The sequence below is a fragment of the Raphanus sativus genome, chromosome 2 (assembly GCF_000801105.2).
Source record: "Raphanus sativus cultivar WK10039 chromosome 2, ASM80110v3, whole genome shotgun sequence".
Classification (NCBI taxonomy): Eukaryota; Viridiplantae; Streptophyta; class Magnoliopsida; order Brassicales; family Brassicaceae; genus Raphanus; species Raphanus sativus.
The window spans coordinates 39,803,743-39,815,811 of record NC_079512.1 but is presented as its reverse complement, the minus strand read 5'-3'; the positions used below and the strand labels follow the sequence as shown (position 1 = coordinate 39,815,811).

Sequence of the window (12,069 nt, the reverse complement as noted above, 5' to 3'; positions counted from 1 at the left end):
AAAAAAAATCCCTTTTAGCTCTTAACAAAGCAAGTTAATTACTAAGTTTTGATAATAACACACTAAAGCATTAAAAGACTTGTAAGTGAAACTAACAATTTGTCATCACAAACCTCCTTGGAAATAAATTTGGCCATTCCTGCACCCATTCTTTTAGTTATATCTTCAATAGCTTCTTGATACCTTTTATGTAAGTTCAGAGTTTTTTGTTTTTATATGGACGGAAAGAGATTCGAAAAATTCAGTAGAACTAACTAACTAACCCTTTTTCAAGTTCCAGAAAAGCTGCAGAAACATGGTGAAACTGGTCCATTAGAACCTTATACTCCTTTGTACCACCTAAAATTCGATTTAAGAGTAGATTAAGAACAAAAAAAAGAGAATACTAAGATGTGAAGAGACTCTTCTTACTTACATGTAAAATGCCAGTCACGATCGTATATATGACGGTGGAAAGCTAACAAAATAGGAACCTTGATCTCCATTGGTATGCTTGTGTCATCCTCTGTAGTAATAACCAACAAAAGAGTAGATGATAGTAATATTTTTCCATTAAAGAAAGAAAGATGGATCATATATTAATCATAACATGATGCACTAACCAACAGTATCAAGAGCACGGAGAATCAAGTAGAACACACACACCTAGTAACAAAAATGAATAGTAAAATGTAACTGTACCTAAAAATATAAGCACAGCTGTATATAGAAATAAATATTTCCACAAAGAGGGTTAGTTGGGCAAATAAAATCTACAATAAAAGTACGTACGGCGTCACGAAGCTCGGTGCGTAGTTGTTGAATAACAAGAGAGAAGCTTTTAGAAACGTTTTGGAGCAATGAGTAGCAGAGAGCCAAGTGTGGATCATCAAGAGGGATCTGATTCTGAGCTCTCATAATAGCAAGCTTCAACTTTAAGAGTGGATATATCTCATCAGGGTGTCTCAGAATTGTACTCAAGCTTCCCATTTTTCTAGAAATTTTACTCAGAAACAGGGGAAAAAAAAAAGAATGGCGGTATTCGTTGGGGCGAACAAAACAGCGAAGTTTATGTAATGAAAAATGTAAGACTCTTAACGTGCCACGGTGATATATGTGTTATTGGGGTCAACTATGTTCATGTGTTGGCATTTAAAAAAGCACTGCTTGCCGCGTGCTTCACGCGAAACGTTTTTTTTTTTAACATTATTTGCCGACATGGAGAGGGAGAGGGACCGGTGACAGTGAGTCACTTGGTTGACAAACAAATATGATTGATTTGTATCATTCCATTAGTTTTTCTACCTATTTGTTCACATAATAATACTTAATTCATAGTTGAAAACCCGTATAACATCTGTGTTCTTGATTGTTTTTTTTTCTGGTTGTTGCTACATTTGGAGTTTCTTTGGTGGCTTGCTAGTAATCAACTTTGGATCCATTTGAACGAAAAAGTTTAGAGATATATTCAACATGACAAAAGAAATAACCCAAAAAAAGAAACAGAATGTTTGGTCCCAAAAAGCAAACACAAAAGGAGAAAAATAGATGAATAAAATGCGCACGTTTATTACACCTACAGATAAGATAAGATAACCAAAATAGAATCCATTGGGGTTTAGAGAGGATCAAATCAAGTTTTAAACTCTCTTGTTCTGGAACCTGGGAAGAATCACAATGTCCAGCACTGATCCACTCAGTTTGCTCTGAGATATGCAAAGACTATGGCCAGTAGAATCACAAGCATTACAATCTACATTTTCCGATAGAAGAAAAGTGATATGATAATGACCATTAGTAATCTACTCTATATTTAAAACAAGAGAGAAATATATACTTATATTGAAAAGGGGAGGGAACATGTAACTTACATAGACATTGCATGATTTTCCTTGGTCATTAACATAAGATTTTCTGAGCAAAGAGAGAAAAGGATTCATCAGAAACCCAGCCAAAAATATATAAAAGATTCTGTTCAGTTCATTTATCTATTCTGTGATTAATCTAATGCACAGCTTCAAGTCACCACAAAACAGAAAAAAAAAATGACCATGGATCCTCTTCTAAGCAAAGCATACTCGAGAAAGACAAGCTGTATTCGTCAACTAAGTGCAGAATCTTTTAATCTAGATTATCTAATAAAAGGATAATAAGACAAAAAGAAGAAAATTATGCACCTCTTATGCAGGACTCCAGTGTCTCTGCAGACTTTCTGCACGGCTTCAAGTCGGTTTAGCGTGTCACTGGCATTTGGATCGTTCTTGTCGACCTGTTTACATACAAAAATAAAATACAAATTCTATTAGAACAGAGCAGAGTGAAAAAGTCAAATAGCAAAAGATGAGTTAATAATGACATACCTTTGTTTTAAGCATGCAAGAAAAATCATAGAAAGCACCATACACATCAGCCATTGTCTTTGTGCGATCAATGACTTTAGCAGTTAGACCTAAACAATTTGAAAGTTGTTCAACAGTGTTTCAGACGAGATTGCTTGTAACACGTTCTCAAGATTGTTTATGATAAAAACGTAAGGCTTGGGATCTAAATGATATGATGGTCTGAAAAGGAGTGCAAACCAAATTCAAAACAGAAAATCTTACCTCGCCTGAGCTTCACGACTCCTCTAAATAATTGTACATTGTTATAGCATAATGCAAGTGTTCCAATCGCCATGATCTAATCAAAAGAAACACATCAAAGAAAATCTATATTAAATTCCAAGACATTCTATATAGAAGCAATTTTCAGATGAAATTTTAAAGCAGAGTATAAAATCTTAGATATGCAAACCAAGACATATGTGATATTTATATCTCTGACCTGAGGAATAGCACAAAACCGAAATATAGAAGGGTCACGCAACGCAGCCATGTACTTCAGGCAATCTTCGACATGCGTCAATGCATTGGTGACCATTTCATTCAAGCAGTTCACTGCTTTTGTAGAATTCTCTTCGTATTTTAAGTCCTACATTGGGATTTTATAGTTCACCAAAAAAGGAAGAGCACCGTTAGAAAATGGTCAATATGGGGTAACATCAAACCTGAGACGAGAGATCGAGAATGGTATATATATGCACGCACCTCTAGCTTGTCGGCATATTTGCCCCAAATCTTACGAGGCCAAAACATGCGGGACTTTGGTATCTCATTAATGTCCTCAAGATAATCTCTGATAATGTTTGTTTTCTGCAAATAAGATCAATGTTAACGATTTATGAAAAATTCCAAGATAGAAATTCTCAAAGATAGCAAGAGATTTGAGAAAGAAACATTGTTGAACCTGAAGAAATAAACCCATTGAGTTGGAAATATGAACCCAGTCTGGAGTCAAAACTTCTGATCCCGAAGCGAGGAAGAGTTTAGACAGACCTAAACCCACAAGTCCAGCAACATAGTGGCAGTACTCATTGTAGTCATCAACAGTTTCTACCTGCGTATAACACAGGGAAAACTGGATTACTACAGAAATCATTTCAAAAACCCTCGTATAGCTCAAGTCTGTTTGTCACCATAACTCAAAAACAAATCCTACACTATAAAAAAAAAGGTTACAATCACAAACCTCCTGGCAGATAAACTTGGCCATTCCAGCGCCCATTCTTTTAGTAATTTCCTCGATAGCCTCTTGATACCTTCATATACCAAGGTAGAGTATAAGTTATAAAAATAACATAAATTAGTTTTGAGAGAAAGCAGATTAGACTTTCAACATACTCAGTAACTCAATCAATAAACGAGAAACAAAGAACTAAAAGCCGGAACAGAAGTGTATAGGGCAAAACATGAGAACTAACCCTTTTTCAAGTTCCAAAAATGCTGCAGAAACATGATGAAACTGATCCATCAAAACCTTGTACTCCTTCGTACCACCTAAAATTTGAAAAAAAAAAAGTAAAAATCTGTAAGTTAAAACAGTTAAAAAAATACTAATAGGCATGTGAAAGAAAGACAAAAGCTTAAAAGAGTGAGTTTTGACTTGCATGAATAGTGCCAGTCAGTATCGTAAATGTGACGGTGGAAAGCAAACAGGACGGGCAGCTTTTCATCAGTTTGAATGCTTGTGTCATCCTCTGTAGCACCGAAAACAATATTAGCCGCTGGAGCATGAACAATGAAGATGGATCTAATATGAAAGCATGACACTCACCGACAGTATCAAGAGCTCGAAGAACCAAATAGAACACGCACACCTATAAAGTTGGACACAATAGTCATGTGAAGGAATCAAGATACGTGGAGACGTCGTAATAAACAACCTAAAACATTCTTCTATGCGTCACGCCTCCCTCTAAATCAAATCTACATCTACTGCACCTCAACTCGTAATCTAAATTACAATTTACACCAATCTGCAGAAGAACACATATAATCCCCACATGGAGTCTACATTCAATGGCATCGATTCTACTGAACTGAATAAACAAATCATCGCCGTCCCTATAGTGCTGTTCGCTAATGCTAATTTTATCAGCGTTGACTGAACAGCCTTATAATCACAATAAATGTGAGTCTACTACGTTGACTTATGACACACACAAAGAGGTATGATGGAGAGAAGAAACGTACAGCGTTACGAAGCTCGGGACGAAGTTGCTGGATAACGAGGGAGAAGCTACGAGAAACCTTGTGGAGCATTGAGTAGCAGAAACCCCAGTGTGGCTCAGGCGGGATCTGCTTCTCCGCTTTCTCGATCGCTCGCTTCATCTTCAGCAGCGGATATATATCGTCCGGATATCTCAGTAACGTCCCCAAGCTCCCCATTGTTTTTCTTCTTTTTTTCTCAATTCGATTCAGAAACAGAGCCGAGCAATCTCCTTTTTGATTTATTTCCTGCGACGGATGGGAGAAAATGCAGGAGTGCCTCACCTGCTGCAATGTGGATCTATCTGGTTCGTCCAAGCGAATATTCTGATTTAGTTATTGGTTTAGTTTATTCATTCATCGATGAAAACAAAGGCTGGGGTGCCTGGCTTTCTCCCAAATGCCACAAGGGGTTCACATTTTTTATGTTTTTTTCTTTTTTAAATGAGCTAATGAAACAGAGAGGCACAAAAGAAAAATTGCGTGGTGGCATGCAGTGGCGGAGGGAGAAAATGCTTTGATAGGGGTCAAACTGATAATTTATGCATTTTACCAGTGTCAATAAACTAAAATTTCAGATTTTGCAGTATAAGCTACATGTAAAAAAAAAAATTTCACAGAAATTCACATGGGTCAAATGCTACCATGCTGGCTCCGCCACTGGTGGCATGAAAATAATGAGTGCAGGAAGAAACGGGCCCTCTTGCTTACGGTGTCATTCAAATAAACTAGAACAAAGACGACAAGAAAAGATGAGTCAGTGATTTTGATATCCTATCCATACTTTTATACTAAGTCTGAATATTTTGTGATGGATTTGGGCCTATTCCGAGTTCGATCCTAAAGGTCACAAACCTAATAGTTTAAGTCCAAGATTTATCTGCCTTTCAGGGTCGTTCCTCAAGGAGCCAAAGCCCACTCAATATTTTAACAGAAAAACTTTTTTTTTTGTCAAAACAGAAAAACTTTTTTAATATAAGAAAAATGTTAACGAGTTTATTTTTCTGATATTAAAAAATGTTTTCCTTTGTTAAAAATATTTAGTGGTTTCAAATTTAAGAAATATCCTTAGTAAATCTAAAATTATAATTTTTTGAGTTTGATTGTATACAAAATTACAAAGGAATAAAAAATTAAATAGTATATTTTCTGATGAATCAGAAATGGTATATTCCTAATCCATACCATTAGTGGATGAGATAGAATTACAGTTCCAGTTTACTAATTTTTTTTTACAGCGCCAACTCTGATAACACGCTGACATGGCACGATAAAGACGACGTGGCGAAAACTAATTGGCTTCAATTACGTATCCTCCACAGTTGAAACTACCAATCGCCACACGTCAACAGACGGTGGTTCTCTCCGCTTTTGCTTCTATTAAAAGGGGTAACTTCCTCGTTAGAAAAAATCAATCAAACAGTTTGCAAAAATTAAAATCAAAAACTAGAAAACAAACCTCGAAATGGCGAATCGATCCAGGGTTATTACCATGTCTCCTCTCGTTCTCAACCACGAAGACGATCTCGATCTCGATCTCTGGGAAGTTGTTAACCCCTCCGACGGCGAGTACTCCGACGATTCCTTCTCCGTCGATAGTCTTTCTGACGATGACGTCATATCTCTCGACGACGCTGCTTCCTTCGTCATTTCTTCTCCGCCTCAGATTCTCCCCGTGACTGACGGTGTTGAACTCCCCGCGGATCTGGATCTCGATGGTGCTGGCGATAACGACGACGATGCTGATGGCGATGTCGTTCGCGATCAAGTAGTGGCTGATAAGGACCTCCGATGGGCTCAGCGGCGGATTTTGCTTCTCCGCCGGGGCTCTACCTGCTCGTTTGGTATTACGTTGGGAGATTACGCTAATCACGGTGGTTGTTACGATGACGGCGGCGACGACGACCGTGACGGAGAATACGACGATTCGTATGATCTCGACGAGGAGCTGGTGCCGCGTAGCGTGTGTAAGAAGCTGGGGAGGCAGAGGATGAGGAAGCTCGGGAAACGAGCGATCGCCAAGGTCTTGACCTCGAAGACGAAGACGATGTCGTCTCCGTATTCGCACTTGAAGCCTGGTTGCATCCGCGGGAAGAATGGTCTCGGCCTCAAGTTCAAATGCTGATCCATCGATTCCAAGTTGCTTTCTTCAATAATCAAAGAACCATAGTCTTAGTCATGGATGGTTTTAGTACGGTCCGCTTTAGATTTCATCAATTTCTCATGGGTTTATTGATGTGTAAATGGTAGTTCAATTGCTTTGTCCTTTTAATTCTAAGTAAATCCGATTCCTCTGAATATTTCATTGTACATGAATCACATCTTTTATCAGAGGTAACGATGTTAATCAGGTTATGGATCTTTAACTAATGTTAGATTCAAATGGAGAATCTGAGTGATGATTAACAAACAGATCAAGCATAGAATTGAGAAAAGATATCTAAACGTTAAGCAGTGGCTTATAGAAGAAGGTTAAATGTTTGGTTGTGGTTAATCTGGTTATCTTTGTGAGCTTGTGAACGTTGCTTGCTTGGAGAGTCATTCTCGTTGGATGTACGCATCACTCTGACTCTCGACATGTGGGTGGGTGGTTGAGGTTTGAGATAACTTTTATGTCTCGAGTAATAAATGTCTTGAAAAAGATCTTTGTATTTCACGTTTTAAAAACTTGTACTGTTGGAATGTGAGACTAAAACGTAGCTTGCTTGATTCGATGCCTCTAAAAATTTATGGCTGTCAGTCAATGTGGGCCTGATACACGTCCCGGACTGGTGTGCGATGAAGAATATTGAACTCTAATGTGGATACCAATAAATCTGATTTCTCTCTCAAGATATATCTACAAACGAATCGGGAAGTTGGTAGATGTTCTTAACTAAGATTAACATCACATTATCTGGGCTGTATAATCAAAACTACAATATATGGGCTAATAATCAAAATCAAATTATCTGGGCCATATAAATTTTGGTTACGACGAATAAGTGGCCCATAAACATAATAGCTCATGTAATGAAGTAAGACATGCCGTTTCTAACGAAATAAAAACGGCACGTTGTTTTAGATTTTCTCCATGGATATATAGAATGCGGATAAGGGGATAACACACAAATCCACCCCCAGCTTAAACCTCAGTCTCCAAGCAGTAGAAATGACGGTGAAGATCAGGCTCGCGCGTTTCGGTTGCAAACACCGACCCTTCTATCGTCTGGTCGCGGCGGATGACAAATCGCGTAGGGACGGGAAACAAATCGAGGTTTTAGGGTTTTATGATCCACTCCAAGGTTCCGAATCATCTTCTCCTCTATACCTTCCTCAGTCATTTTCAATATCTATGCTTATGCTCACATGAATTCACTTTGTATTCTATTTAGGGAAGGACGATGCGAACAGAGTGAGCCTCAAATTCGACAGAATCGAGTATGATTCTTCTACCTTCTTCGCTTTTTCCTGTTTGCGTTTATATTTAGGATTATAAAATGTGATAAATCTGATATGCATCATCTCTAGGAGTGTCTCTGTTTTTTACCATGAGCATTGATTTTTTTTTTTTTGCTTGTATGATTGCAAATTGTATTTCTTCCAAAGCCGCAGATGTTGAAAGAAATCGATTCTCTTGCATATATGATTTTTGTGATTGTTGTCTCTGATTTCTTTACCTTCTGCAGGTACTGGTTATCGGTTGGAGCTCAGCCAACAGACTCAGTTGAAAACATGCTTTTCAGGGCCGGTTTGATTCCTCCAAAGTCAATGGTTGTCGTTGGTTCCAAGAACGGACAAAAATCCACCAACCACCATGTTTCACCCATTACAGGTGAGATCTTGAACTAAGAGTGTGTGTGTGTAATCAGCAAAGAGTTAAAGCTTTGTGTGTCTATCTCAAAGGAGTTTGATGTTATGTTTGGTTTTTTTTGTTGTATCTGGACAAAGAAGTTTGTTGAATTCTCAATATGGATTTGTAGCATCCTATGAACTGGGCTTCGATTTCTTAAGTTGGATTAAGCCCATTATGTTATTTTGATTTTGAAAAAAATGTTAGTATTGCCAAATGATAGAAGGATGAAATAAATGTTAGTATTCTTTTCTTATGAAAAGATAATTTTATTCACAACAGTGAAACTTTTGTATTAAGAAAAACAAGACTTGATGTTTGGCCGATATTGAATGCCTAGCCTTCAAGGATTCCACCATTATGGTGATTAGCAGCCAATTGAGTTATAGTTGTTGCCTATCTCCAAATTAAACAATGAAGCTACTCATATTAATTAAATAAATAATCCAGCCACTAGCTTCTATGGGGCCTTGCCGTGAGGGTCAAACTCTATAAATTTCTTTGGTCCGAGTGGGAAGAAAAACTAAATTAATTTAGAGTAAAACTATAAAATATAGTAGGCTTCTTTTTTGAACCCTAAATTCCACAAATATCTTACGCGGCTCTTAATCTCCCCGCCCCCCCTAGCAAGTCGTCTTCCCAAATTTGCCATGGACAAAAAATCGGCCACCACCGGAGTTGAACCATCATCCTCTTCTGCGATTAAGAAGGCCACAAGACCCGCTGAGGAAGATTTAGATACCAAAGTGAACCTAGAGAAGCGGACGTGATCGCTCATGTTCAGAATGTGGAGAGATCTGATCAGTCAGATCTTGAGTACGAGAGCTGGTCTGATGTAGAAGAAGTTGTGGATGAAGAAGTTGTGTATGATGATGAAGAAGGGCGAGGAGGAATAAAGACACTCTTTGCTCGCAATATCTCATTCCAAGTTGAAAGATCAGATATTGAGGAATTCTTCAAAGAAGCTGGCCAAGTTGTTGATGTCAAATTTGATACCTCAAAAAAATATGGTGAGGAAAGCAAATACCTTGGCTTTGGAGTTGTTGAGTTTGCAACTGCCATAGAAGCACATAAGGCACTGGAATTTCGCGGTAGACCTTTGCTCGGTCGTGAAATTCGTCTTGATACTGTTTGTCTGATGCCACGTAGACCCGTATACTCTCCACAACGCAGCAGCAGCTGTGACATGGAGCATGGAATATCATCTTTGACCTTATAGTCGAAGCACTCCACTCCAACAGTTAAAAGACTTATTCGCATTCTTTTTTTTTATTAAGGTTTTCAATCTTGAGTACTTTTGGTGTTACAACTTTCTTTCGTTCATTAAGCTGTCTGCTTCTGAATCCTTGGCCTGTACCTGATGAGTTATCCTACATTCATATTATAAACTCTAAATCATGCTTTCGAGTCAAAAAAAAAAAATAGTAGGTTTCTTTTGTGTAAGGATGTGCGTTCATACTTACTAGCTCAGTAAAATATTTGCGGCATATCAAAACTGAAATTCAGAATGGTGAGAGTACGGTCATCATCCACTACACCATCTTTACATCCTATTTTAAGTGTAGCCAATATGATAATACGTCGAGAATTAATTACAGTGACGAATCAATCCACTAAAGCAAAGTTCAAACAACTTTGTTCTCTTCCCATGATCTCAATCAGTAATCCATTTGTATTTGAGACTTCGCATATGTTAATATATATACTTACTTTAAAAAGATTATGATACTCTTTACAATATTACTCAAGAGTGAAACGGTTTCTTGTATTCAGCAACATAAATAGTAGAGAAATAGTATCATATCTATATCCGAGTGATGCCACTAGTAAGATGATACTAATACCAATTACTAGGCGTCATGATTGACCGATACGTTATATATCTAGTCTTCACGGATTCTATACCATTATGATGGTTTGTTGTTGTTATGAATGTTGTTTTTCTACAAATTAAAAAAACAAACAAATCTACTCATATTAAATAATTAATCCACTAACTTCTTTAGACTTATCGTGGCCAACAACAGGAAGGTGGTCTCCTTTCAACTTTTTCTTCAATCCCACCATTTCCATGAAGAATTGATAAATAAACCCAAAAAGCATTGGGAGATATTTGCATTAATAATAAGATGATTAATAAATCAAATAGTGCTATTTTAAAATATTGGTTTATGACTAGTGCAGTCTCATTATTAACACACAAACTTATAACCTCTAAAGGTTATTTTTTATCTAAAGCGGAGTTAACTTGTAATAGTGTCATTTCCTTAGAGATTATATATATGGTGATAAGCCAAACCCATGAGTTTCTCTTTTTTGACAAGGTGTGTAAGAGAACATCAAACACGTAACTTTTTCACAGAGGAAAGGAGAAGAAGATGGGTTTATTGCCACTAATGAAGAAACTAAGTTTCGTCTTTCTTCTTGTTTCAGCTTTTGCTCTCTCTTCTGCAGGTTTGTGTCTTACCCCTCTCTCTCCATATTTATATATACTTTGTTTGCAGCTTTTCACCGCAGCTCCGTGTGCGTATTATTTGCTCACTCTTTTAGAAAGTAAGATTAATACTTGTGCTTCACATGTGCATTTCTAAACAATTTTTTTGTAGGCCGACCATCCATTCTAATTTATAGCCAAGACGATATTAATCAGGAGGTTAGTCATTTATATTTGCCAACTAACATGCGTTGTATATTTATGGTCATTATTCCTAAAGCAAAATATAATTCATATGATATGCTGGTGAATAAGTATGTTATATGTGGACAGTTGGTGGAAAGAAGGATTCATGAACATGAGAGAATACTGAGGATGAATTCAAGAGACTATGGTCACTTCAGTCCTACACCAAGGCTCGTCAGGCCTCCTTTCAAGCTTATTCCCAACTGATACGATTCATATCATGGAGACTATATAGATGCCGACTTTATGAGATGTACGATATATATACCTTAAGACTAACAGTCCAAGTTATAATTAAAGTTTGAAGATATGTTATGTAGTAAACGGTTCTATAGTCTTTGAGTGTGAGTTTGGTGAAGTGCATGTCACTTTCATCACTAAATATATGGTTTGGTTATCATGCAACATTGCAATTAATGGATGAGAAGGCATTAATGAGATTATATTAGCTTACTAAAAGCACCCCCACAGAGGGGGTTCTTGCTTTTAGGTTTTAAAAATCCAACCCAAAATATTTAGAACCCTGGTAATTATATATATACTTTTGCTCAAAAAAAAAAAAAATATATATATATATATGTGTGTTTATAGAATCAAGAGAAAGAACTCCTATTGGGAGTGCTTTTAGTCATTGAATTTTCAACTCCTTTTTGAAGTTTCCACAAGAGTTTTAAATCTCATATCGAAATAAATAAATCATGGAATACTCCTGATTCAATATGAAACACAAAAATTAACGTCTTGATAAGCAATTTATTCACAAAACATATTGATGAATTTTTAATCTAATCAAATTGGTCTTTAATGAATTTTAAATGTTTTATTGCAATTTATTTTATCACATAGTTTTGGATACACAATTTTACGTTCATCCCTTCCAAAATAAAAAACAAAAATTGGACTTAGATATGATTAAATATTAGCTCATGACTACCTCTAAACAAACATTATTAATTCCATACCGCATGCGTTTAATTACAGAAAACAAGGAT

The 12,069-nt window shown here is 36.8% G+C and overlaps 5 protein-coding genes across 5 annotated transcripts in view; 3 read left to right on the top strand and 2 right to left on the bottom strand.

Annotated features, from left to right (window-relative positions):
- Nucleotides 1-1,090, bottom strand: part of LOC108842645 (inactive squalene synthase 2) — a 2,985-nt gene extending 1,895 nt beyond the window's left edge. Inside the window, exons 1-5 of the mRNA XM_018615625.2 lie at nucleotides 772-1,090; nucleotides 603-645; nucleotides 416-505; nucleotides 264-339; nucleotides 114-183 (exon numbers count right to left, since the gene is read on the bottom strand). Coding sequence (XP_018471127.1) covers nucleotides 114-183; nucleotides 264-339; nucleotides 416-505; nucleotides 603-645; nucleotides 772-969 — 477 coding nt within the window. The 5' untranslated portion in view covers nucleotides 970-1,090. The remainder of the gene's footprint in view (nucleotides 1-113; nucleotides 184-263; nucleotides 340-415; nucleotides 506-602; nucleotides 646-771) is intronic.
- Nucleotides 1,091-1,402: 312 nt separating this feature from the next.
- LOC130508384 (squalene synthase 1-like) lies at nucleotides 1,403-5,029 on the bottom strand. Its single transcript, XM_057003872.1, has 13 exons — nucleotides 4,551-5,029; nucleotides 4,132-4,174; nucleotides 3,965-4,054; nucleotides 3,779-3,854; nucleotides 3,547-3,616; nucleotides 3,265-3,414; nucleotides 3,066-3,170; nucleotides 2,803-2,949; nucleotides 2,583-2,658; nucleotides 2,340-2,428; nucleotides 2,157-2,248; nucleotides 1,851-1,893; nucleotides 1,403-1,732 (listed from the first exon to the last, which is right to left on the bottom strand). Exons 1-13 carry the CDS (start codon nucleotides 4,743-4,745, stop codon nucleotides 1,676-1,678), a joined length of 1,233 nt encoding a protein of 410 aa, XP_056859852.1. The 5' UTR covers nucleotides 4,746-5,029; the 3' UTR covers nucleotides 1,403-1,675.
- A 929-nt stretch (nucleotides 5,030-5,958) lies between these two features.
- Nucleotides 5,959-6,915, top strand: LOC108824135 (uncharacterized). Its single transcript, XM_018597505.2, has one exon. The coding sequence runs from the start codon at nucleotides 6,031-6,033 to the stop codon at nucleotides 6,688-6,690; it is 660 nt and encodes a 219-aa protein (XP_018453007.1). The 5' UTR covers nucleotides 5,959-6,030; the 3' UTR covers nucleotides 6,691-6,915.
- Nucleotides 6,916-7,659: 744 nt separating this feature from the next.
- LOC108839802 (30S ribosomal protein S16-1, chloroplastic) lies at nucleotides 7,660-8,580 on the top strand. The gene is made up of 3 exons (XM_018612575.2): nucleotides 7,660-7,849; nucleotides 7,940-7,985; nucleotides 8,234-8,580. Exons 1-3 carry the CDS (start codon nucleotides 7,717-7,719, stop codon nucleotides 8,394-8,396), a joined length of 342 nt encoding a protein of 113 aa, XP_018468077.1. The 5' UTR covers nucleotides 7,660-7,716; the 3' UTR covers nucleotides 8,397-8,580.
- A 2,122-nt stretch (nucleotides 8,581-10,702) lies between these two features.
- Nucleotides 10,703-11,517, top strand: LOC108840380 (protein CASPARIAN STRIP INTEGRITY FACTOR 2). The gene is made up of 3 exons (XM_018613213.1): nucleotides 10,703-10,851; nucleotides 11,004-11,050; nucleotides 11,165-11,517. The coding sequence occupies exons 1-3, from the start codon at nucleotides 10,776-10,778 to the stop codon at nucleotides 11,282-11,284; spliced, it is 243 nt and encodes an 80-aa protein (XP_018468715.1). The 5' UTR covers nucleotides 10,703-10,775; the 3' UTR covers nucleotides 11,285-11,517.
- The last annotated feature ends 552 nt before the right edge of the window (nucleotides 11,518-12,069 follow it).

Excerpts from the sequence above, each read along its gene's own strand:
- LOC108839802 (XM_018612575.2), top strand. The coding sequence starts at position 7,717 with ATGACGGTGAAGATCAGGCTCGCGCGTTTCGGTTGCAAACACCGACCC. Across the intron at positions 7,850-7,939 it reads GTTTTATGATCCACTCCAAG|GGAAGGACGATGCGAACAGA; the intron begins GTTCCGAATCAT and ends TATTCTATTTAG. Across the intron at positions 7,986-8,233 it reads CTCAAATTCGACAGAATCGA|GTACTGGTTATCGGTTGGAG; the intron begins GTATGATTCTTC and ends TACCTTCTGCAG.
- LOC130508384 (XM_057003872.1), bottom strand. The coding sequence starts at position 4,745 with ATGGGGAGCTTGGGGACGTTACTGAGATATCCGGACGATATATATCCG. Across the intron at positions 3,617-3,778 it reads TTTTTGGAACTTGAAAAAGG|GTATCAAGAGGCTATCGAGG; the intron begins GTTAGTTCTCAT and ends TGGTATATGAAG. Across the intron at positions 1,894-2,156 it reads ACTGGAGTCCTGCATAAGAG|AAAATCTTATGTTAATGACC; the intron begins GTGCATAATTTT and ends CTCTTTGCTCAG.
- LOC108824135 (XM_018597505.2), top strand. The coding sequence starts at position 6,031 with ATGGCGAATCGATCCAGGGTTATTACCATGTCTCCTCTCGTTCTCAAC.
- LOC108840380 (XM_018613213.1), top strand. The coding sequence starts at position 10,776 with ATGGGTTTATTGCCACTAATGAAGAAACTAAGTTTCGTCTTTCTTCTT. Across the intron at positions 10,852-11,003 it reads TTTTGCTCTCTCTTCTGCAG|GCCGACCATCCATTCTAATT; the intron begins GTTTGTGTCTTA and ends ATTTTTTTGTAG. Across the intron at positions 11,051-11,164 it reads AAGACGATATTAATCAGGAG|TTGGTGGAAAGAAGGATTCA; the intron begins GTTAGTCATTTA and ends ATATGTGGACAG.